Source organism: Podarcis vaucheri, assembly GCF_965113315.1.
Source record: "Podarcis vaucheri genome assembly, chromosome: 8".
NCBI classification, from domain to species: domain Eukaryota; kingdom Metazoa; phylum Chordata; class Lepidosauria; order Squamata; family Lacertidae; genus Podarcis; species Podarcis vaucheri.
Window position 1 is genome coordinate 67615000 of NC_138766.1, and position 26570 is coordinate 67641569.

Here is a 26570-nt window from a genome sequence, read left to right on the forward strand (position 1 = left end):
TCCTTCTTCCTCGGCAAACCTGTCATGGCGAGACGCCATTTTTTAACTGCGTCATAAAAATTTTATTCTTTTCTCACCGTTCTGCAGTCTTCTTTCCTTATACTCTGTCCCACATAGTTCTTAAAATCCTGCCTGTGATTCATAGAAATGTGACGATCTTGTTTCTATCTGGGGTGAAGGGTTATTAATGTCACATCATGCAAAGAAAAAAAGAGTTTTTTCCTCCACCCCCCCCTTCGTTCCAAACATACAGTCTCCTTATAGTGATTCATCAGAAGATTTACTTATCCATCCGTCACTCCTGGTCGCAGAGATCCATTAATCAGCAGTCTTATCTTCGAGCTTTACTTGATGTATGTGCTTTCAGCTTCGTTTCCAATTGTTTGTTTCCAATTATAATTCCAAGCTGCAGCAACCAGCACGCGCTAATTGGAATCGGCGTCAGGAAGATCTGACTTCACTGAGGGCCTGTGCCAAGTGTTTGGCACCCCCATCACTCGTTTCAGGGGGTGCATTGTGAACACCGCTGGCAGGACAGCTCTCCTCCACATCCTGGAGGAGTTCAGGAAGGCTGCATATTTCCCATAGCAGCCCCTTAGTACCTCGTATGGGTCAGAGAGATGTTATTGTCGGCCATCTTCCAACGCGCCACCTGGTGGCCCCCCGATGTCTTTCGCTCAAAGTTCCACTCAAAAAACTTGAGCCACTGACTGCATACTGCTGAGCCCTTCTGAAAAACCTGAGTTTTGCCCTCTGGTTCCATTATGAACCTGGTCTGAGCTCAACCTCCTGTCAAGGTAGCAACTTAACTTTATTTCACAAGGCCATTTTGGGAACATGGGTGTCAGTATCCTGCTTAGTTTCACACCATACGAGGTTGTTCCTTAGCAATGCCTACAGCCTAGTTATGACAAAACAGTAGATGAGACAGTAACCATGTTTCATTGCACCTGACTGCTTGTGAGGGTTTTCATTATGGAATACTCCCTGTGGGAACTGCCATGGTTACATACAGAGAACAGGCATATCAGGAATGAGGCTTGGCTAGAACCCATATCCCTGATTTAGTTTCCTTTGTGCAGGGAGTTATATATCTGAAGGAGTATCCAGGATTCTGGAAGTTATTTGAAAGTGTCAACAAACAGATAGATATAGGTGATCTAGTTGACATTGTATGCATTGATTTTCTGAAAGGTTTTACAAAGTTTCTCAGCAAAGACACCTGAGAAACATTAGCAGCTATGGAATAAGAGGAGAGTCACAGATTAAGAAGTGAGCAGGAGACAGTTGTCAATGCACACTTCTTAAACCAACACAAACCAAGACACAGCTAGTCTTTGAATTTTGTGATACAGTTCTCAAACCAAATAATGGGTACAAAACTGCATGTAATAGGGGAAACAGAAGACTGTCCTCCGATAGCCATCAAAGATTTTGGTGTCAGTACAAAGCTGAGGACATAACAACTTCATTTTGCTTGTTTAGTTCTGTCTGCTTAGGCCAGGCAGTGTACATCTCAAAGGAATAGAAACGTGGTTGAGAGGCATAGCTCCTTCCACTTAAACCTATGGGGCCTAAAATCCTGGCCATTTGTGACTTTAAATCTGTCAGACACTGTACAGAGAACGGTCTGAATAGAATGCTTTTTAAAAAGTAGCTTCAGCCAGACTTTCGTGGCTTACCCCCCCCCCCAAGCCCTGCAGAGCTTATTGTGCCTATATATTGGAGTAACTGAAAAACAACAACATTTGAGCCAATGCTTCAGAAAAGTCACCGTACTAAATACACATTGGCAGAGCCAGCTGTTATTATAGCTAATCTCAACCCAGAGCCTGGTAAACCAGTGATAGGAGAGAGATAACATATAATGAATATATAAAAGTGGACATGTGTTGAAAGTTTATTCATGGTATGCAATGCATAATTAAAAAAAAAACTTCACTGTTTGATTAGCTCGTGGTGCTATCTTGTCCCTTTTATGTTAAAAGGGTGGGCCTTGGTACCCATATTCACATGTAATCACTGTTAATATATCTTTGGTTTCTCAGGTAGCAATGTTTGTGCTGCACTTGGGCAGTGCCACCTTCTTGCTCACAGAGCCGGTGATAAGCGCAATGACAACGGGAGCAGCTACGCACGTCGTGACTTCACAAGTCAAGTACCTCTTGGGAATGAAAATGCCGTATATATCGGGACCCCTGGGATTCTTTTATGTAAGTTCATTCTTGAAAATTGGCTCTGCCGTGTTGCTCACAGTTTGCATTTTCGCTTGATATGCAGCCCCAGGCCTAGGCACTGCGGTGTCCTGGTGGGGTTTGGGTCTATGTATATCTAAATCCAACTTGTTCTGGATGCAGGTCATTCCCGTCAAAGGAACAGCAGGTACACAGTCTGGGGATCCTTATAAATCTGCTTTGCTATCATAGGCCCGAATGTCGCCTGTGGCACAAAGTGCCTTTCACCTGCTGAGACCCTTCCCGGATACAGTTAGCCTGTCCATGGTTATCCTTGTTCTGATAACCTCCAGGCTAGACTGCTGCAATGCATTATATGTGGGGCTGCCTTTGGAGACTGCGCGTAATGTACCTGCAGAGCTGCCAGAGACATCTTGCCAGTGCTTAAGGAGCTCCACTGGTCCCCAGTCCATTTCCAAGCACAATTCAAAGTGCTGGTGCTTAGCTTACCTTTGAAACCTCATTGTGACTTGGGAGTTGAGTACCTAAGGCTACATCTACCCTCCATCAATCCATTTATGGCCTACTGGCATCTGAGATGAAGCCAGCAGTGATGAGAAAGAGGGCTTTTTGTTGTTGTGGTGCCTTGTTTGTGGAATTCATCCTCCTCAGGGATGCATGCCTGGTCCATATACTCAGGTATTTTAGTGCTAAGCAAAGGTCTTTTTACTTTCCCAAGCTTTTAACATCTTCTGACATAGGCTGTGTACACAATCCCATTGCATCCAGTGCATTCCCACCACTGGCTTGGGAAGTGGTGTACACATGATGTTAGCCACAGTTCATATCTGTCCTGAATTTATCCCGTTCTTCCTTAGCAAATACCCCATTTTGATGTGTTTTGGTTCCAATCAGCTTCAATCTGAACTGAGAAAATGAAGGACTTGTCTGCATTTAATGATACCCAGTGCTAGAATTGTTTAATGCTGTTTTTTTTAAACTGCCTTTTAAAGTTAGTTTTTTATTGCTGTGTCTCAGTCTATAAATAAATGCATGCAATTTCCACATTTTAATTCTCAAAACAATATTGTGGGGTAAGTTAGACTGAAATGCAGTTACTTTCCTACAATCTGTCATAGTCCAACTGCAACTCTGGCTCTGGAAACTCCATTGTTCTTCACTTTTCAGAACCAATAGTATCTCCCTCTCTTTCTTGTCCTTTCCCATCTTTACTACCTGTGACTGACTGGGGTGGTGGGGCAAGTATATTGTGGTTATTCAGCAATTAATTCCCAACCTCCTTACACAACCAGTAATATGACTAATGTGAAGTGCTGTTGTGGTGCACTTGATGTACTTTGACTGGTCCAGGGACAGAGAATCTGGAGAACAAGGTGTTCCCATATTAAACTACCCTCTAGTTATGATTTTCATCTACGGCCCTTCTCTGGGTGCTTCAACTTTTGGAAGTTAGGTGGGTAGCCACTTGAAAGAGAGCCTTTCTTGTGGTGGCTATTATATTGTCGAATTTTTCGGGCATCAGCATCGATAGCTTGGCTTCTAAAAGATAAAAGCCTTGTTTATCTAATAGATAAGTTTGTCCAGTTTGCCTGGGCTTTTGACAGTAAGTTAAATTCTGTGGCCTATGGCAGGGTAAAAACATCTTAGCATAAAAATGTTGAATTCAATGGCACTTATACCTAAGTAAGAATATACCGTATAGAATTGCAGCTTTAAAATGGTCTTCATTAGTACTCCAAAACAGATACCGTATTTTTCGCCCTATAGGATGCACTTTTTCCCCTCCAAAAATGAAGGGGAAATCTGGGTGCGTCCTATGCGGCGAATGCAGGCTTTCGCTGAAGCCTGGAGAGCGAGAGGGGTCAGTGCGTACCGACCCCTCTCGCTCTCCAGGCTTCAGGAAGCTCTGCGCAACCCTCGGGAGACCGGCTCCGAGGGTTGCGCAGAGCTGCCTGCAGTCCCCGGCTCAGCACAGCTCTGCGCGGCCATCGGGAGCGGGGCGCTAAGTCCCGCCCCGCTCCGGATGGCGGCGCAGAGCTGCTTGCCGTGCCGGGACTGCAGGCAGATCTGCGCTGCCATCCCGAGCGGGGCGCTAAGTCCCACCCCGCTCTGGATGGTGGTGCAGAGCTGCCTGCAGTCGCGGGATCAGCGCACTTCTCCCCATCGCCAGCCCCACAAGCTCGGGGGACAGCGGGGAGGCAGAGCGTGCCTTCCCACTGTTCCCCGACCTGGTTTTTCCAGCCCCGCACCTGGGGGGGAAATAATTTTTTTCCCTTTATTTTCCCCCCCAAAAAACTAGGTGCGTCCTATGGGCCGGAGCGTCCTATGGGGCGCAAAATACGGCACATAGAAAGCATGATCTCAAGACCCAGTAATGTTTTACTAATATATTGCTCTCTCTTAATATTATTAATTGCATATTAACTTACTTCAGTGTACTGTAAAATATAACCTTTATCATCTGAAAACCGTTCCTTCCATATAAATTACAAGGAAATAGGCAATGCCATCTGGTGGTTGATACTGATATTTAAATGCAGCAGCCAAGGGACCCTAGATTGCATGATATGCTAAAAATGATAGGTATGTATTGCCCCGCTTTCATTCATTTCTCTAACCCAGACTTGCCTGTATTCTAACATTTCTAGTGAGTGCCATTCACTCTTAATATTTTCAGCCTCCTTGTTTTATGTTGTCTGCTAATTTTCTATATTATAGAAAACTGAGAATCTATAGCAATCAACCCAGACTCTCTATTTGACAGCAGCTCCTCTCTTCTTTTCCTTCTTCTTCAAACTTACGCTATTTGCTAGAATGGTTGCAGATAGATAGTGATTTTTCCACATTCATCTAATGGTTTTCATATACTTTACATTCGAGGAGTCATTTCCACATTAACGTATCCACCAGGCAACACGGGACCAAGAATGTGACCAATAGCACACCCAACATTGCAGGAGAAAATGAGTAGTGATGGACAAGCTATAATTTGGAGAAGCCTGGCACCATTACTGATGTTCTTGCTTTGTCAGAATGCAATTTGCAAACTGCTGCATCCTAGTTCAGTCAATGCACCTTGCATTTTCCCTCCAAACATAACATTTAAAAACCACACTGACATATTACGGAGCATTATATTTGACATCTTTGTTTAAAATGGTTGTTTAATTTTTATTAGAGAAGATCCCTCCCTCTTAAAGGGGCTGTTTAAAAATTAGACAAAAAATCCATGTGCATGCCTCCACACATGGGTTGCTTTGGAGAGGGGCCAGTGTCACCATGCAATAACTTTGATATTTTGTGTTGCCATGGTAGTAGTTTTATATGAAAAAAATAGAATTAAGTAATTGTGCGCTGCTCAGCAGGCACAACTGCACCGCAAAAGGCAAATTTGGCAGCTACTGCATTGGTCTGTTTTGTTTTTTTCTTTTAAAACGTTTACCTTTGTAAGTTTAGCCTGTTGCCTAATTCTTCCTGGTTTTATATTCTTTTTCACAACCTCAACTTACTCAATTCTCTCTCTTTTTGGCTTGGACACCCAGGGCAGGGGTGAGCGGCGCAATGCAGGAGTCCAGTCTGCTAATAAAGTGGGGTAGGAGAGTCATAAGGAAACAAGCCAATGAAACATTTTCTTTTATAGAATGAGATCATAATTCAGTATGAGCAAATGAGAGAACCAACCTACTTTGAGGATCCCATGAGATACATAATTATCACAAAAGCGTTACAGCTCACAATTTATATGAAGCCAGAGTTTTGTCCAATCAAGGTTTCCCTAAATATAAGACTTGTTATAAATGCTCAGTGTGGTTGCCACCTCTTCTGTGGTTGCTCCCACATGGGTAGAGAGCCACGCAAAAAGTTCTGCTCCTGCAGCTCCTCTAATCACACATTTCGCCTGCTGTACAAGTAATGCCTCTCCCAGGGCATCGTATGCCACATTCACTGTTGGGTGAAACTTGGAGAACATAAGAAGCTGCCACATGGCAGGTTAGTATTATCTGTGCTGCTTGACAGCAGCTCTCCAGGAATTTCAGACAGAAATATTTCCTAGTCTTCCCTGTAGTTGCCAGGAACTAAAACAAAGACCTTCCTCAAGCAACACATGTGCTCTTCCACTGAAGTATGACCCTCTCACTAGTTAAGGTACTTCATAAGTTAGCAGAAAGGAGCAGTATGTAGGCTGGGAGAACCCACACAACACCACCAGACCAAGGCAATTTTCTGTCTGAGGACAAGACCAGCTGCACTTCATGCACAAGGGCCAACTTGACTAGCAGTTGACACTTACTTCGATATTGAGAATACAACAGTTTCCTTCCAAGCATCTAAGGGCAATAAAGGGTTCTTCAACAGAGGGGAACAGGTGGGCGCCTTTGGAAGAGCAGCTGGGGGCTACCACTATTGCCCTGTCCCCACAAATCTGCCACCCTCACTCATCCTGATGGTATGGCTTGTTAGAATTCCTGCTCCATGATTGCAGTCATGGGATTGTTATCTGTCACATGATGATGTATGTTTTGACTCCACAGAGTGGGAAGTGACGGAGACAGGATGTTTGTGTTACTGTGTTTCGTGAAGTGGGACTATTGTCCTTTGTTTTCTCTCTCTTTGCTGTCTGATTCTAGAGAGAGAGGGAGCCATGTTGCAGTGCTCTGCATGTGTTTATATGTAAATTAAGTAGATTAGCCAAAATGCTGAGTTGCTGAGGTCTGTTACGCAAACTGTGAACACTCTGCGGATCCCTAAGTGTGCCGACGCCTCTTGGCATCGGTTGCTGTGATGTTCGGGCTGAAGGAAGCTTTTGAAGCTCCCGAACGAATGATCAGGAGGGAGAGAACATGCCAGTCGGGCATGTGTCTGTGTGTCTGCCAGGGTCCTACTTGAGAGTAGGACAAGCTCCTGACATGGCTATCTCCTCTCCACTAACTCTGCCTTCAGTATTGGGTTGTTGTTTTTTTAAAAAAAAATTGGCATTATTAACAGTGTCAATTATTATTTGGAATTTTGTAGTAGCTGTGTGATCTCAGATATGGAATTCCTGCTGGGCTACTGCTTAGCTCCCCATTATGAGATGGGCCTGAAGTGATAACTATATGAGGATGGAAGGAAAGGGCGGGGGGAGTTCTGTATCTTTCATGGTGGTGTAGAATTGGAATTTTGGCAGCTATAGCATTTTTCACCCTAGCACAATCAGTTGTGCCTGGTAAAATACTTGCTCTTTTGTACAACTATTACTTTTCAGGGACTCCCCCCCCCAACTCCCTTGTACAACTTGCAATAAGGAAACAAACAGTCTGAAGATCCCAAATTCATTAGTTCACTTGGTATATGACAGCCTCTTAGATTGCTTCCTCTACCATCCATGTACATAGAGAGGGATCTTGGTGCTGCAGAGTTACAAGATGGCTAGTTTCTTCTCCCATCCCCATTTCTCCCTGCCCCCGTGCATGCCCCCCATATCATTTAGCTCACTTCCTCCACTCCATTAAAGTTTGGAGCTTGTATTCCTTGATGAAGTGCAGCATATTCCCACAATGGCCTTGTGTACTGAGTGCCCTTGTATATATAGGGCTCTGTTATTCCTTCTGGCGATCCCTTCATGTGTTGGTGTTTCACCCACACATGGAAGGATCATGCCACATGTATTTTTCAAACTGGCTACCTCAAACTGTACTCAGCTCCCTGCATACCCTTGAAGAATGCAGCAAATAGAGTATTAAAAATAAACCCTCTGGCTTCCAAACCTACTTTTCAGAACAAGGGGTGGCAAGATGCCACCTGAGGGTTGGAATGCCATGTGGTAAGTTTTCTGAAAGAGAGAGAAAATAAGAAAGCAAAACTAAATGTTCTTGTTTAGAATCTGGGTCTCTTAATTTTTATGAACAAGTTTCCTAACCAAATGGTCCAGGTATTAGATTTGAATTGTTTTTGTAAAGCAACTTTATTCCCAGTTTGTGTTGCATTTGGCAGCCAATTGCTGGAGAGAAGCACTTTTCAGCAGTTTAATAGAGACTTCTTGCCTGTAAAATTGGATTGATCCTAGAGCATACTCTAGTATTTTGACTAATTTGTGTATTTTAATAGCTGTGCCTGTTTGGAACTCTAGCCTTAATGGTTTACCTTTACAGTTATACTTGCTGACATATTAACTTACTGATGTATCAGCACGCCTGTCCTTTGCACCATTGCATTATATGGCTGCAATCTGGCAATCCAATGTACTTTCTCAAGTTTATATGTCAGTAGTGGATGGGAGTCCCGTTTTCTGCCCGAGAGTGTTCTTTCTGTGCCACCCCTGTTTTATCACCAAAGAGGATGCAGCTTGCGAAGAGTTCCATGGCATCAGAGAACCTCATGGGTCCCATGGAGTCGCTGGATGAAGGTGCATGTCTTTTGGGAAAACTTTAATCAGAAAATTGTATTCACGTTTTCCAAGAAATCTTGGTAAATTGAGGTTCTTTAAATGTATGTTCTATCTCAAAAGTGCATCAGAGGTTTTTGGGCAGCCTTTCACTTAGATGTGCATATAATGACCAGGCAATGAACTTGTGTCACCCAATATTTTTTTATACTCCTGTAAATGAAAGTTGATTAAGGGTTCATGAGAATTGGCCATTTGGCTACTGTGATACTCTTGAAACCTTAAAATAAAATGATTCAAACGCACTCTTATGTGAGAACTGTTTGGAAACTGAAATTGGTTTAAGAATGTGAGACTTGGCCTCTCCCAACCCTACTTTGCCCTTATAATCTCTTCATCCAACCCCAGTAAACCCTACTGGAGAGGTCCCATGGGGAGAAGGTGATGGGGCTCACTCCAAGGGCAGATTCCACCCCACATGCACTCCTCACCTCAATGCCCAAATTTTCCCCTGTAGCCTCTTTACACCCCCCCCAGAGGGACTGAGTGCAGCAGCTCTGATCCACGAGATCCCAGAGGAGGGTAGTGTGCTTGAAGAGAGGCTGGGGATGGAGAAGAGTGCTTGGGAGGGGAGCAGTCTACTCCAGCTTGGATCAAAATCTGAATTAGGGAAGAGTTTTTGAGGTTGGTTTTATTGAGCCCCTGAAATTTCTTTCAGAGCCTGCACCTTTAATGCATGGTATGCTAGATTAGGTGATTGAGTTGGTAATTCCTAGTGTTCATTGTCTGATAAACATCTACTAAAATGCAAGACTATTACTATTATAGCAGTGCATATTATATCCATTCTTTCCTATCTATCTAATCCCATTGGTTCTTCTAGAGATATGGAATGTAACATTTATCAGTTCCATAGAGTTCTGAGTACAGTTCGGGAGAACTTCTTGGACTGTGCCTTGGTAGCAGATTTGCCACAGCCAGTTAAGCCAGTAATAAACTGGCAGTGAAGTTAAAAGTATATCTCAGAAAAAGTACTACGTAGCATGAATATTTGGTGGTACAAGTACTGTTCCACCATGCTGACCCAACATCTAGAGGACACAAGGTTCTACTAGGCCCAGAGATGTACCTGAGCTCCCTTGCGCCCTTGGCAAAGAGATGTGGCTAGCCAGAGCAACAGGAGAGCATCCCAGGGAGCCTGCCGATGGGCAGGTGAGCTTCAAGCCACCTGGAACCATAGTGGAGAGGTACAATTTTTGTGTCTCCCTTGGCCTTTGCCCTTGGCAGGGGCCAACCTGGCCAATCCCTGGGTACGCCCCTGACTAGGCCCTTCAGACAAGTAATTTGGTCTCCATGTGTGTTGCTGTGGGAAAGCAAGTAGCACACCACAGCAAAATGGGTCATGGTAATCCATGGCTAACAAAAGCAATGGCAAACTGGGTAGTGATGATCCACAAAAATGACTGTCTGCGAGTTCCCGAATCAATTCCTGTTATTTCAGAATGCCTTCATAAAGCCTTAACAGCATAGTGTATCAGAATGGGTTGGCAAAGGCAGCCTATATTCAACAAAAGACAGATGTTTGAAATAAAACTTGCAAGTCTTTGTGTATGTCATATTTAAATAGTTGATGGTGGGATTTAGTCCAGCTCTTCATTTTGCTTGCTGGCTGCTCTTTGGATCTGGCTTTGGGTAGCTTCTGAGCCTGTGCTGATGACTGTGCTGACATTCGGACATGGCATTCCAAGTTTCTGTCTTTTGTCCTAGTCAGTCTCGGCTCCTGGTGGGGCACTGAGCCAAAGCCACATGCTGTCTTCAACACACATTTCTGGATAGGCATGGCTTTCTAGTTGCCAAATCCCAAGCCCTCTAGTATAACATCTTCATTGTTTGATTATATAAGGACAGCATGTGGGTCAAGGTTGTGGTTTCATTGCCCATCCTTCCAAATGTCTGACTCATGTACAAAATGTCTCTCCCCCCCCCCCCCCGATCTTAGACCAAGCATGGAAAAGCTGCATCCCTGTTTTGGTGACAAATGTCCGCCAGTGAAATAATCTAGACTAGGTCATGATGACCTTAGTTGTGGCATTGTGGCTTTCCAGGACAGTGGGATCATAGCTTGCTCTGTAACTTTTTGCATGTACATAGTCAACATTTTTTGTTACCATTCTGTGTAAGAAAACAGCAGATATAAATGTCCTGATGGTGACTTTTGAGTTCAGAAAAGAACTAGTTTATATTCTCCTGGAATATAAATGAAATATATATAATGGAAGCAGCTCTTGCGTTTGCTGAAAGGCATGTCTAGATACAATCCACTGTATTCAGTAATAAGTTCCAAAACTGTAGACCTGCTTCTTTGAGCACTTACTCCCTTGATATTCAACTGACCTTCTGATTTTCTTTCCACTATAGATTTATGCCTACATCTTTGAAAACATCAAGTCCATTCAGTTGGAAGCTTTGCTGCTCTCTGTGCTGAGTATTGTGATTCTCGTTCTTGTTAAAGAACTGAACGAAAAGTTTAAAGGGAAAATCAAGGTGGTTCTTCCTATTGATTTGGTTTTGGTAAGTATAAACACAAGCACTGTTTTGCATTTCTCAGTCTGCTGCAGCCGGTGGTGCTCATTGTTAATGCAATGCAGGGAAAATATTTATGGTTTTGCCATTTAGATAATGGTGTGACCAGTTTAGATAAATTCAGGTATACTGTTTCTCGGAAAAGTTTGATAGAAGTATAATATTAAATAAATACCGCACAAAGGAAAATGGCAACTGACTGGCTTCAGTTGTGAGGTTTAAAAACATTGTTTGGGCTCGTTAATTGTAGTCATGCAACCTTCTGTTGTCTCAGCTATGATGTTTAGTTTTTGTAATGACCAGCTGTTTTTCAAAATGGTGTAGTAATGAGGTATATTGGCCTACTGTCTTTATAGTAAAGAATTCTGGGATTGTGCTTTGTAACTGTGGCTCTGATGCAAAGAAGCCTTACAGGTAGATACATAAATGCCTTGTGTGTATAGGAGTACACATTTAGGACTCTGAATCTAGATGTGTACATGTGCCAGATGAAAACATATAGGGCAGGGGTGAGGAACCCCCAGCCTGGGGGCCAAGTTGGGCACTCCAGGCCTCTCTATCTGCCCTTGGAGCTCTCCCCAGGCCACACCTTACTGGCCCTGCTTTGCACCCCAAATGCCGTTGCCCAACTGATATGTGTCCTTAGATGCTGATAATCTTCTTACTTATCTCGATGGAGGATAGAGAGGTATGTTTGAAGGCTGCTCCTCACCTTCATTTCAATATACCTGAGATGTGTGGGAACACACGCTCTCTTAATGTAGGGAAATTGCATCCCCTTCCTTTTCAATACACTCCATGCTTCTCAACTGTTAATTCAATGTAATAACCGTAGATAAATTGAGGGTGTGTAGAAGAGCCAATATTCACATAGCTTCTGTATAGCTATATGCTATCATGTAAACCCAACTATACGTGAACATAGGCAATCCCCATCTGAGAAGAAGCTGACCCAATGGTCTCATCTCTGTAACTTAACAATATTGCTTCTATTCCATTGGTTCCACTCATATTGTTCTCTGAAGAAGTGAGCCCAGTGCCAAAAGAAACATAAAGATTTCTTTGAAAAGTGTGAAATGTTTATTGCCTTCCTCCTCTAAGTCTTTGTTGTTGCTTGACCAATAGATAGTTGCTACCTCTGCTGCCTGCTACTATGCTGATATGAAGCACAGCTATGGCATGGAAGTTGTGGGACATATTCCAGAAGGGTAACGTGTTCTTTATATGCTTGTATGTATTGATACATAAATATGTATATTCAGTATGTTTTGCATTTTTGCATTTTAAAATCATTATTTGCATACCCTCATCCCGTGCAATAAAATGGTCAGCAGCTGAAAAATGAAAATGAAACCATGAATTCTGCCTTAATAAGGATGATAAGAACAGAGTTGATTTTCAGAAGGCTGATTTACTGAATAGGGAACCTATATAGAACCAGACATCAGATACTGGGGATCTGTGGGTCGTATCCAACGAAGCACCAAGTTAAAATCGTTTAGCACTATATTCTTGTTCTGCTGGTGAAATGTTTTGCACCAGCGGAATGTAGCTGCATAAGATAACGCACAAGCAGGTTGCTGGTAACTTTTTTGCACAACAGGTTATGGAATCTGTTGCGCAACAAGCTTCTGCTAGCGCAACTGTTATATTGGAGTCCTGTGTTGCACAACATTAAATTCATCCACTTGCTAGCAGACTGAGAACACTGTGTAGGTAATGTAGGTCCAGTTCTTCTGATGAATATGAATGCTGCTTTATTTTGTAGAATAAGAACCACAAGTCCTTTGTTGTCTGATTTTGTCCCCTATTTCTTTCTAAAGCTGCTACTGAAGACTAAACTGACACATCTATTTTTATGCTGACTAGTTTTTACAAACCGAATGTCCAGCCTCTTTTTATGCCTGGGCTTGTGGAACTACATGTAGTCATTTTTGAGATGATCGAAATCTGGAAATACTAAACTTGTGGATTTAAAGAGGGGAAGGGTGTCTGTGGTCTTAGCATCAACCTCCGTAAGCAGCCACTCCTTTGAAATCAGAGGGTTAAGTATTCAAGTTGTATGAACTTAAGCTCACACCATGTGATTTGGGAATCCTACCAAGGAGGCAACCTATACACATACAATTTGCATATGCATATCTGTTCACAAACAAATTGGCCATGTGTGGAGATCCAGAATAGTGGCCATGATGCCTCCTCCTGCTCACATGTTTGAGATTTTTGCTAACCCTCTGAATAAGGGCTACAGCTGGTTGGCATCAGTGCTTGTTTTCCAAGGGTACTCAAGGGCATGCAGCACTGGCACCATTTTTTCTAGAATAAAAGCACTGGTTAAAAGTGTGACACTTACTGAAACAACTTCATGGTGAGTCCAGGCACCATTTTTCCCCTGGAAGAAATGCACTGGTTGTATTTATGTGAAATGTAGAGATATTGAGAAGAAGCTTTGATAAGCTACCTGAGGCAAAGACCTCCAATATGTATCATTTCAGTATATCAGTGCAGCTTTATTAATTAACAGCAGGCCAGACAGCACATTTCGGTATTTGGTAGGCTTTGTAGCACTGAAGAATGCAAATGCTTCCTAAAAATGACCCTTCTCAAACTAAACTTAAAATTGAAAAGCTGGAATAGACTGTGATTTTGTGGCTATAAAATGAGGAAATTCCATCAGAACTGAGATTTCTGTGCCTACCCTGATTTAATGGGAGTTTTTCAGTTCATAGTTTTGATTTGATACTGGCACATTTGCCTTCTGATGCATAACACCCTCCACCACATAGGATTGTCCTTACTTTTACAGCATACCACTGCCAAGGTCTCCACCCATGAATATCCTCCCTGAAGTCATCACAGAGGCATTTGGAGTGGCATTGGTTGGTTATGTAGCTTCACTAGCTCTCGCCCAGGCCTCTGCTAAGAAGTTCAACTACTCTGTGGATGATAACCAGGTAAACGTTTGTACACTGTTTTCGGCTGATGAAACTTTGGTGAACATGCTCCAAGCAGAAACCTACCAGGATCATGACATGCTTACTGTGGTCTTACAATTAGTCTTAAGGGTGCAATTTTACTGCCATGATGCTACTAGAGTTGGTTGAAATTATCCAAAAGCAAGTGAGAGTCCTTTGATTAATTTGCAAAAAGAATTCAGTATAATTGAGAAAGTTGGTTCAAACTATGACATTTTCCCCCCAAACTAGGTTCTTGGGTTATGCTAGGCATGCCAGGAAGCCTATAAACCCTGCTGCAGTGATGGCCTCATTTCCACACAGCTAGTGACTTTACACCTTACCATGTCCCTTCCATCTCTACCCGCTCTGGATAAACTGTTGTGCTTCCTGTAGGCCACGGAGATAGGCCAATGTCCATTCTCAAGATCTTTAGCTCCAAAGTCATGCAAATTTACAATATTATATTAAAGGGCTGTTGATCACTCTTGCATTTATTTGGTACCCCAAGGTAACCTCTAAACTACCAGCGAAGAAACCATAAGCGTATGCAGGCAATGGGAGGGAGGGGAAGGATTTGTAAAATTATTGCATGGCATTGCTTATTGATTTAGAATGTTTTCCAGCTTTTGGCAAAATGTTCTCAAAGCCATTTGCATAGCGAAAAGTAGCTTGCAAACAGGTTTAAGCAAATTCGCTTACAATCTGAGCACGTGTGGGCTTTTCCATGTAGATCTTCCACCGCTGAACAAGAGAACAGACTTCCTCACTTTACACTGGATAGTTACACAGGTTCTGGTTTTGGAAAGCAATCCCCACCTCGAATTTGTCAGATGCTCCTATGACCCTAAGATTAAGAGTCTCATGCTCTACCCACTGAGCCCACAAGACCAAATTCGGATGTGGGTCAGATAATATCCAGGCCCGGGGGATAGGGCTGCTTCTGCAGTTCTTTTGTCTTAGTAGTAGTGGATAGAAGACAGTGGATAGCGAGCATTTCTTTTTTCTCCTTCTTCTGCAACGCTTGAGCTTGGGTAGGTCACCCAGTGAGACTGATGGGCAGTGAGCTTAGAACAGGCAAAACAACTTATTCACACAATGCATGATTAACTTGCATAAATCACAGTAGCAGCTGGCAGGGTGTCAGGGCTCATCTGACCTCCCATCACCACTGTTGCTGTGGCTTGCCAGGAGAGAGACAGAGGCTGTGAGGCTGTGAGGCTGGTGCAGTGCAAGTCAACCGGTGAGGCCAATCTGGATTTCCCACTGCTATGTTTGCACTACACCAACCTAGCAGCTGCTGTCCCTTCCTGGTAGCCCACAGTAATTGTAGGAATGAGATGCCAGTTAAGCATGGCCCCAGTGAAGGCCACTGGTTTACACAGCTTTAAAAGGGGATTATACAAAGAAATTCATGAAGGGCAGGCCTGTCATTGGCTATTAGCCAACACAGCTATATGGAACCTCCAATATAGCTGGTGGAATACCACTTGCCAAGGGCTGTTGCCTTTAATCCCTGCTGGTGGGCTTCACAGAAGCATATGGTGGGCCACTGTTGGGATACAGGATGCTTGTTGAGATTATCCAATCTAGCAGGACTCTACTTTGGTTCTTATGCTCTTTTCCCCCACAACTTTCCAGGAGTTCTTGGCTCACGGCCTCAGCAACGTGATCCCATCCTTTTTCTTCTGCATACCCAGCGCAGCAGCCATGGGCCGTACTGCTCTCCTATTCAGCACTGGAGCAAAAACACAGGTAACTATTTGGCAGAATTGAAATATTGGCTGTTGTACTTGCATCTCCTGCACTGCAGTGTAATTAAAGCTGAAAATGAGGTGTGAGATCCTTCGTAACCATTCAAGGCAATGTTGTAGGCACAGGTGCCTGCTACATTGGCAGAAGAAAAGAGAAAGGAAGCTAGCTTAACTCTCCTAAGATGCTTTAGAAAAGTAATACCGACCAATCAAATACAGGGGCAATGATCCCGGAATGAAAATATATTAAGAGCTGCCTACACTGAACTGATGCAATGGACTGTCTAGGTCAATAGGGCTATCTAGCCTTCCTTTACCTGATGGCCTCCAGATATATTGTACTGCAACTCCTATCTCTTATCATTGGCTGTGCTGGTGTGGGCTGATGGGAGTTTATGGGATACCAAGCTGGGGAAGGCTGCCCTATCCTAACCAGTAGCAGGTCTCCTGGCAAAAAGTCTCTCCCAGCTCTTCTGCCTTTGATCCTCTTAGTGAAGATGCCAGCAGATGAACCTGGGACCTTCACCTTACCTTTAGCACATGTTCTTTTCTATAGGTCTACATTTCCCAATGAAAAAAAGAGTAATGTTTAAACTATCTTACAATACCTAAATATAACCTTAAGGTTAACAGTCAGAATGTTGGTTTCACCTTAAGAAAATCAGACTAATAACTGCTGGGCAGTAAGAGCCTGCCTCCAATTGTATTGATTGTCTCTGCCTACAGTCCACAAGAAGTCTTGTGGTGCTTTGAAACCCTAACCATTTTTATTATGGAATAAGCTTTTGTGGGCTTGAGTCCGTTTCATCAGATGCATGGTGTAATCTTCAGTTGCAGGTGTATGATACATAGGGGATAATGGGATTTGTAAGGAGTGACATCAGACGAAAATGAAATGCAAAAAGCAGTTATTCAGTTAGAACATGTGTGGAATAAGTGCTGTGATCCCTTCAAACAACAGTAAAAGGTGATAAAGCAGCCTGCCCACACTACCAAACTGGAAGTTTCTGAAATGAGGTTGTCATGTTTTGTGGGAGAAGGGAAATAGTACTTGCCCTTTCCTGAGACACTGTCTGTGCTCATTTGGAAAGTATCTCTAGACCCTAGCAGCTGATGTCTTCCTTCTCTTGATGAAGGCCAAAGAAAACCAGACCAAAACTCTTACCCATTTGTACCAACCAGTGAATGCTTTGATATGTAAGGGCGTATGATCAACCGCTGGAGCTACCCATAGAAAATATCAACGGAGACAAAAGCAAATGACAATAGTGATTTTAGAGGCTAGACACAGACACTAAACACACACACAAAAGTCCCTGACAAACCAAACAGTCCTTTGTTTTGGGAAACAAAACTGATCTATTACATGCCTATCTCAAGCCAAGTCTAGTCATCAGACTGACATAAAATAAGCAAAGCAAAGCAACAAATACAGGCAAAAAAAGTTCCCACCCAATAAGAATCACAGGTCCAATCAGGAGAGTAATACATACAAAATAGAGAATATTTAAAAATCACGCAGGTCGTGGTATGGCTAAGAAACAGATCCAATCACTCCCTACAAATTGGTCTCCACTCAAACAAATCCTCCAGCAATTCACCATTAGACTGGAACGTCTTATGAGAGATGTGTGGCTATTGCTGAAAGTAGCTTCTCTGCACCTCTTCTCCTTCTCTTCCTCCCGTTGTGCAGTAAAACAGACTGAATGACACAATGGTACCGTGTTTCAAGTTTTTCTGCACTTGTGCTGCTTTATTAGTGCAGAAACTAGAGGTGTGGTGTCACACATTCCCATTTATATGCAAGAAAAGGAAGAGATTGAGGTGAAGAGTTGGGAGCACTGCTATTTTTAGTGTCAGTCCTGCATCTTTCGTAATGTGTAATTGCAGTATTAGATCCTTGAGGACAAAATAAAGGCTTCTTAGAGATCCCTCCATGTAGAATGGGGGAAAAAACTGCACGGGCAACTTTCTTAATGTAATGCAAAAGATTCAGAAAGAGACAGCAATCCATTCTTACTTGCTTATTCTCCACTGCTGGATGCTGGAGCCTTGTGTTCAAATTCCCAGTGACTGGGTGACCTTCTGCCAGTTGCTCTCAGCCAAACAGGTTTCATAGGATTGTTGTGAAGAGAAGCCAGCCATGTATGCCACTCTGAGATCCTTAAAGAAAAGTTAATAATAATAATAATAATAATAATAATAATAATAATAATAATAATAATAATAATAATTTATTTATATCCCGCCCTCCCCAGCCGAAGCCGGGCTCAGGGTGGCTAACAACAATAAAAGTACAACAGTACAACACAACACAACACTCTAAAATCATTCCTTATAAAATTAATTCAAATTAATAAATCCCCAAGTTGGGATAAATAAAGCAATCAGGTTTGAGAAGAACTTGGGAGGAGACAAGTGATGGAACAGAGTGCCTAAACATTTTCCCAGCTACCAATTCCTTGCCACAATTCCCTCCTAGGAGAAGCTGCCAACCAACAGTTATGCGGATGACACGTAGTCCCATCCTAAATCTCATTGAAATCAGTGTGACTTGGGTGTGGATGAACTTCTTCGGATTGCAACCATTGTGTAATGAAAACAGGCACAAAAGTATATTTTCCAGAAGCTCAGTGGTTTCTGCCTGCATATTTGAGATCAAACAGTAACCTTCCCCCCCTTTTGTATATTGTGTATATTGGTATTTGATACATGTATTTGTTCTTTAGGTGGGCTAAGGGTAACCACAACAGGTCAAATCTTAAATTATACTCAGATGCTTCCAATCTGCAGACCATGTGAGAGCCAAAATCCCCTTTCCTGGCTCCTAGAATTTTTATGTGTCTGCAGTGTTTTGTTATGCTCAGCAACTTCGGCAAACCAAGCACTTTCATTTCATTTTAGACAGGCTTTAGAATTTGAATAATGTGATTATTTATGCTTCTCCTTTCCAATTGTTTTTAGGTGGCTTGCCTAATATCTTGCATATTGGTGCTTGTGGTCATCTATGCAGTAGGACCAATGCTATACTGGCTGCCCATGGTACAGTTCTTTTTTTAATTACTATTATTTGCGATCATATGATTTTCATAGACTAAACTATTCTTTCTGAAAATGACTGCACCGCCTTTCATTATGATTCCATGATTATTAATGCTCTCATAGAAGGGAGAGAACACACCAGTTTCATGTGCCAAGAACAAATAGGGAGTGGGGAGTCTTTCTTTCTGTTTTGCTTGGATATGAACTGGGTTGCCTGTTTTCGATGGAACTTATTGCAGAAGTTTTGAATCTTTGCACCTAGTGTATAATTTTGCACTAGGTCATAGGACTGGAGCCAGGGCTTCTAGCACCAGCGCTAGGGGATAATTTACCCTCTTCTTCCCATGAGTAAGGGGGAAAACCCTTATCCTCCATGCAAGGAAAGAGGCCTTTCTACTGTCTGAAGAAATGAAAGTGTCATATTCACTCACAGCCTGTTCTTGTCCCTGGTTATTATTTTTTGGATTTTAAAAATGCCTGGTATTTCAAAGGCTCTTTGAATTTATCCTTCTAGTTGCCATCCAAATGTATTGTGCATTGCAATTTCAGAATCCGCAAAAGGCACGTGTAAGATATTTTGTCTTTGGCATTATTTATATTTGGAGGTGTTGATAACTGTAGTGAAGAGGTGTCTCCGCAGGCAGCTGGATCGAGGCGGGTTGGGGCTGCTGATTCTTCTAGACCTGTCAGCAGCCTTCGACATGGTCGATCACGAACTCCTGGACCGCCGCCTTGCCGATGTGGGGATCCAGGGCACAGTCCTTCAGTGGCTGTGCTCGTTTCTCTCTGGTCGGGGACAGAGGGTGGCGCTTGGGGGGGGAATTGTCATCGTGCCACTCCTTGGTGTGTGGAGTGCCCCAGGGTGCGATACTCTCCCCGATGCTTTTTAACATCTTTATGCGCCCCCTCGCCCCGCTTGTCCGGAGTTTTGGGCTGGGCTTCCATCAGTATGCTGATGACACCCAACTCTATCTGTTGATGGATGGCCATCCTGACTCGGCCCCAGACACACTGATCAGATGCTTGGAAGCTGTGGCTGGATGGTTACGTGGGAGCCGGTTGAAGTTAAATCCTTCGAAGACAGAGGTCCTCTGGCTGGGACAGGACGATATGGGATTGAGGGGGCAACTCCCATCTCTTGCGGGGGTGCAATTAGTGCCAGCACCATCCATTAAGAGTTTGGGTGTAATCTTCGATACCTCCCTCTCCATGGAGGCACAGATTGCAGCTATAACAAAGGCGGCATTTTTTCATCTCTGCCAAGCTAAGCAGTTGGCTCCTTACCTCTCTCGCCCTGACCTAGCCACTGTGATCCACACGACGATCACCTCCAGACTGGATTATTGTAATTCGCTCTACGTGGGGCTGCCCTTGAGACTGACCCAGAAACTCCAGCGGGTGCAGAATGCCGCGGCGAGACTCCTTACGGGGTCTTCACTGCGAGATCACATTCATCCGGTGCTATACCAGCTGCACTGGCTCCCGGTGGAGTACAGGACCAGGTTTAAGGTGCTGGTTTTAACCTTCAAAGCCCTATACGGCCTAGGACCCTTGTACCTACGGGACCGCCTCTCCTGGTATGCCCCACAGAAGAACTTACGGTCTTCAAATAAAAATATCTTGAAGGTCCCAGGCCACAGAGAGGTTAGGCTGGCCTCAACTCGAGCCAGGGCTTTTTCGGTTGCGGCTCCAACCTGGTGGAATGCTCTGTCACAAGAGACAAGGGCCCTGCAGGACTTGACATCTTTCCGCAGGGCCTGCAAGACAGAGCTGTTCCACCAGACCTTTGGTCAGGGCGCAGCCTGACTCCCTCCTTTGGCAATCTTTACAGAACTTTAGTTTATGGTTGCCATCAATTTTGATTTAAATTAATTTTTATAATGTTTTTATAATGTTGCACAATTTTAGTGTTGTTAGCCGCCCTGAGCCCGGCTTCGGCTGGGGAGGGCGGGATATAAATAAAATTTATTATTATTATTATTATTATTATTATTATTATTATTATTATTATTCAGCCTTCCTGGGAATTTGCCAATTAACTTGCCAAAATCTATTTCCCTGCATGCTGAATTCACTTTCTGACAAAGGATTCTTTCATTGCAGTGCGTTCTAGCAAGTATCATTGTGGTGGGGCTGAAGGGGATGCTGGTGCAGTTCCGTGACTTAAAAAAGTATTGGAATGTGGATAAAATAGACTGGGTAAGTGAAATTGAATCTAAGGATTCCCCTCCTCCAGGCCTTTTAATGCATGGGATAATGTCCTAAATGCCCCCACTACCAAGTCTTCCCTTTTGTTGCTGTCCGTCAGCCAACTGTGTAGGAATTTACTGAGATGAAGGTCCATTCTTTTACATATGAATTAAAGTTTTGCCACCGTTTCTTTCCCTTACCCTTTCCCCCCTGCTAACAAAGCACCTTTCTCCTCTGTCATGTGCTCTCAGGAATCCACCTTCTCATTTGATATTCTAGCACAAGGAAAGGTCCTAGAACAAATAATTAAGTGGGGTGATGGTTTAACGTGTTATTTGACAAGCTGATGATGTGTTGATTTCTATTAGTTGCCTTACTTGTCTTTATAAAAATACTTTGCCAAAGTACTCTTTGTATATTCTGTAATGTCTTTACTGAACTTTGTTCCTGTCTATGATTTTCCTTTAAAAGCTGGAAGATAAAAAGAAAACCTGCTTCACTCTGTGTCAGGGTGGCATATTGACGTCCTTATTAACAAGAGTTCTGACAGAGAGCCATAACAAACCTCTGAAAGGGTAACTGACAGGTGGGGATGTGGTTGTCTTGGCCAGCCTTTCCCAGGCATTAGTGCCTTGTATTATGATTGAAGTGAAGATGTCCCATTGCCAAAGGAGGAGCCTTCTTGAAATAAATATTGGTTTTATACTTACAATTGCATTCTAGGTTGGATGTTTAAAACTCCATAGGACTCTCAGTGGAACATCAATAGAACAAGAATGAATTCAGGAAATAGAAACAGTTACATATGATTCTTTGTCACATGCCAAAACTTATTATGTAGAAGCAAATACCGTATTTTTTGCACCATAACACTCACTTTTTTCCTCCTAAAAAGTAAGGGGAAATGTCTGTGCGTGTTATGGAGGGAATGCCTACGGGTGGCATGCCTATGGATTTTCCTCCTTTAAAAACTATGTGCGTGTTATGGTCGGGTGCGTGTTATAGAGCGAAAAATACGGTACGTCAGTTCTAAGGAGCTTGTGGTTTAGCCCTTGTGTGTTGAGAAACCTTTACTTGCCTGTAATAGTTGCTATGGTGTCTGGAGAGCCTTATTACAACCACTGCTATTGCCACCTCTACTTGCTTGCTTTTCTTCTACAGCAACAGAGAGACACTGCTGTGAGGGATAGCAGGTCTTGTTTTGCCCATTGGGACTGCCTCCCCCTGGGAAAACCCATTCTTTACTGCTGAATTGGAGCAAACTTCAGTTGGATTTCCCATGGATTGACGTTCGCTCCGATTCTGGGGTAAAGAGTGGGTTTTCCAAGGGAAAGTGGCAGGGCAAATGGAAAACCACTCAGACCCATGCCTAGAGAGCACAGTACAAGCAGAAAACTGCTCAGATCCTTGCTTTCTCAGCATGGGATAAGAGGAAGTGTGGACCCTAAGAAGGCAGGCAGGTGGGAAGCTCTTTGGCTGGCTGTAGCAGCTATCAAGCCCATAGTTGCTGCATCCAGATGGGCACTTCGACACAAGTGAGATCATTGGCCTCTTAGGATTAGGGGTTTAGTTTGAGAACAGTGCTCTCCCAGAAATCTTTTGGAATTCAACACTCATTGTTGAGAGAAGATCTTCTTTGTCTGGGTGGTAAAATTCTCCTTGGATCCAAAGTATTCCTCTCACCTCCTACCTTTGTTTCCTGCTCTTCAAGATTTGTATAAAGCATTATCCTGCCCTTTTCTTTCTTTCCCCCTTGCCTTCTCCTTGGAATTCAGAGTCATCGTTTTCAAAAGCAAGTGCTGAGCTAGCAGTTTTCCCAGGCTGTGTGCTTCAATGCTATTACAAAGAAACCATTTCATTCCAGACGAGATTGTAATTTCAGTTTGGCTAATTTGTTCTAAGGGATGTGAATTGTGGTATGATTTATGTAGCAACACAACCACTATGGAAGGAACTTGAAATAATCAAATTGCTTCAGCCAGGTACCAATTAGTCATCAGGGGATAATTTTCCATCATTTTGGCTTTCTTTACAACCAACATGACAGAGATGAAAAAGACCTTTTCATCAGTCTTCTTACAAAGCAACTCCCCAGTCCTGAATCCCCCCCCCCACTTCTGTTTTCTTCCCTGTACATACATATGCATTTTGCTGGTTTGGGTTTAATGTTTTACTCGTTGTTCTCTTCTCAATTTGCACTATAAATCTTACTTTTTTTGGAGGAGCAAAACTTCAGCATTGGACCATGCTTAGAAATAATAAGCAAGAGAACGGCACTCAGTCAAATTAAGAAGCAACCAGATCTTTTTACACAAATGCAAAGATGAACAGATTTTAATTTCGAATTTTGTAAAGGGAACCTTTTGCAATCATTCTCCCCCTTGCCCCCTCCACACTTCACTATTCTGGTTCAAACCAGTAGAAGTCAATGAGATATCAGAATGTTATGAGATTTCAGTGCTAGCACTGAAGCCGAATATAAAATTACTATTTTTTGGATTAGGTTTTTAAGTTTGTATATGTGTATAGACTTGAGCGTGATTGCTCTGCTACCGATTGTAGAAATTTGCAGAAATCCTTTGTGAGGTGGTAGGTACAGCATGGGATAGAGTTTCAACCATGAAACTTTCTGGGTGATCTCAGATCAGTCACTATCTCTTAGCATAACCTACATCAAAGGCTTTTTTTTTGTAAGAATAAACCTCTGTGATCCTTGTAGGCATGTTAAGAAAGAAACGTGATCAATAAAATATAACACTTCTCTTTAAAAGTGTGTGTGATGCAGATGTCCAAGCTTGAAGTCTTACCATCTAGTGTCACCATCTTGATAAGTGTTTTATATCTTTTAAAAGTCACTCCCACTGATGATGATCTCCATACACTGCACCAGTGCACTTAAATACACAGATCTCTCACAATGCTATAACAGCCTCTGTAAACAGCAACAGCTCACTAGGCTCGTTGTCAGGGCTTGAGATCTTTTAGGCTATATTGCTTATCAAATCCAACCCAACCATTTATTAGTCATGGCTTCTTGGGCTATCAAAGTGTACTCACAGGTGTGCATTGCTTGACTTATGTTGTATCATACAAGAAGCATGACTTTTGTTATACAGGAAGCACAATACCACAGCATGTGGTAGGATAAATCTGTAACTGTCCATGGTACTGATTTTATTTCTTTTTCTCTTTCCCGCCTTGTCCTGCCACTGCTGTGGTCATATTGGTTCTGAATGTTTCTCTAGTCCTTTGACCAGGGCCTAGGAAAAGCCTATGCTGGCTCCCAGTAGTGTGACCTGTGCTGCTACAATAAATGTGTACTTATTTATCCCAAAGAAGAAAAATATTATAGGGTGATCCCTATGGAGAAGGGATGTTTTGGACAAAAATCAGCTTACATGGAAAGGGTTAATAACCTTTCTTCCAACACACATTTTTGCTAAGTTTGTATAACTAATTCCTTTTTGTCTTCTTTTCCTTACAGAGTATATGGGTTAGCACTTACATATTTACAATTTGTTTTGCTGCTAATGTGGGATTGCTGTACGGCGTAGTCTGCACAATACTTATAGTGGTTTTCCGTTTCCCAAGGTGAGACATTCCTACAGTGTTCTCAGAGGCAAACAATTTTGTATCCACAACAGTGAAATATATCATTCTATTGCATTTAGGGTGAAAATACATTACAAACCTACATAGGTTATATGCCAGTTCAGCTGTCATTCCTACCTCCAAGGAATCATGGGAATTGTAGTTTGTTGAAGGTTCAAATTCCTAGCCCATGTCACAGAATGCTCAGAGTATAGGCCATGACTGTGCAACCAATTTCAGGATTAAAATAAGCATGATGTAGGGGGGAAAGGGGATTCACAGCCCTATGCTTCCATTGTAAAATGAATATGGGATCTGAGGCTGTTGTTAGCAGGAGCCAGTTGGTAGTTGGGGATGGGATAATTCCTGTCTTCTGCTCATTTTTGCTGCCTTGCAAATGCATCTGGAAAAACTGTCCAATGTCTTTTTTCATTAAAAAATTCCTTCCAGTAGTACCTTAAAGACCAACTAAGTTAGTTCTTGGTATGAGCTTTCGTGTGCATGCACACTTCTTCTTCTATCTGAAGAAGTGTGCATGCACACGAAAGCTCATACCAAGAACTAACTTAGTTGGTCTTTAAGGTGCTACTGGAAGGAATGTTTTTATTTTGACTATGGCAGACCAACACGGCTACCTATCTGTAACTGGAACAATGTCTTTTTTGTTTGTGTACATATAGGTGAACGAATCCTGTTAATTTAACTATTGAGCCCAGTGGCATAGCGAGGGTTGCCAGCACCCGGGGTGTGACAGGTGTTGCACCCCCCACCCCCAGTGAACTGGGCAGCTGGGGTGGGGGCTCACACTGGGGGAGGGCGTGTGTGGAGTCCATGTGGAGGGTGAATGGAACCTGCCTCCAACAGGCTGCTCGCCTGCTGCCTCCATCCACCTGACCACTAGACCAACCTGCTTGCTGCCACGCCTCAGCTGCCAGGGCTCAAAAATGTGTACCTGGGGCCATGCCCCCCCCCGGGCCCCCTCACACTATGCCTCTGATTGAGCCTGACTTTTTTGAAAAGTAGGAGAGCAAGTAGCTATAGAACCCTTTCTATGTTAGCACCCATCAAAAAATATAGGTTGTCCAATGTATGAAGTAAGTAATTTGCAGAATCTGGAACATGTGAATAGCCAGATACCACCTGGAAATTGTTCACTTTTCAAAAGCTTGTTTTGGCATCTACAGTCACAGTGTGCAGTCTTATATATGCTGCTTTCACATATCTGTTATAGAGCAACGACTCTGAGCCTGAAACATATGAAAGAAGTGGAATGCAGATTCAAAACAGAAGCAGATTCTGTAAGCCTAGTCTTCTTATTCTCTCTTTATTCAAAGGGAGTTATATTTCAGCATGGGGGAATCCCTGTCCTCTTCCTCCTCCTCTGTGCTTTGTCCTTGCTGGACATGTGTCCATTTCAACTTCCTTCCTCAGAGTGTATGTGGAGACTGCTTGTACCTATAGCAGCAGAGGAGGGGTGTAGCAGGAGAGACCTGATCTTATTCCTATTGCACACAACCTAACGAGAACCTGGCATCATCTTGGCATTCAGGAGTCTAGGGTGCAGAATGCTTTAAGCGGCATTAAAAAAATGTTGGGAGACATTTCAGACTTCTCAGTTTCCATACATTTATTTCCTGTCCGCTGTGGGGCCTACTAGAAGGCTCAGTCTGAGGGATGACAGCTGGTGCCACCAGATTTTGCAGAGGAGCCTGGAAACCAAGTCTTTTGAGGAGTGGTTGAAAGAGCTGAGTATGTTTCACCTGAAGGAAAGGTTAAGGGGAGGCATGGCTGTCTTCAGATATCTGAGGGACTGCCATGAAGAAGATATTGCTCCAGTGGGCAGAACGAGAACCAAAAGGCAGAAAATTGCAGGAAAGCAGAGTTCACTTAAACCTGA

At 43.1% G+C, this 26570-nt stretch overlaps 1 protein-coding gene across 3 annotated transcripts in view; it reads left to right on the top strand.

The window, feature by feature from the left end:
- The window catches only part of SLC26A7 (solute carrier family 26 member 7), an 80803-nt gene that overhangs the window by 33666 nt on the left and 20567 nt on the right, over positions 1–26570 (top strand). For all 3 annotated transcript variants that reach the window (XM_082233653.1, XM_082233654.1, XM_082233655.1), the window contains 9 exons: positions 2049–2213; positions 10978–11130; positions 12268–12350; positions 13949–14096; positions 15738–15851; positions 18815–18892; positions 20996–21091; positions 24567–24673; positions 25905–25971. In XM_082233653.1, the coding sequence (XP_082089779.1) occupies positions 2049–2213; positions 10978–11130; positions 12268–12350; positions 13949–14096; positions 15738–15851; positions 18815–18892; positions 20996–21091; positions 24567–24673; positions 25905–25971 (1011 nt within the window). The remainder of the gene's footprint in view (positions 1–2048; positions 2214–10977; positions 11131–12267; positions 12351–13948; positions 14097–15737; positions 15852–18814; positions 18893–20995; positions 21092–24566; positions 24674–25904; positions 25972–26570) is intronic.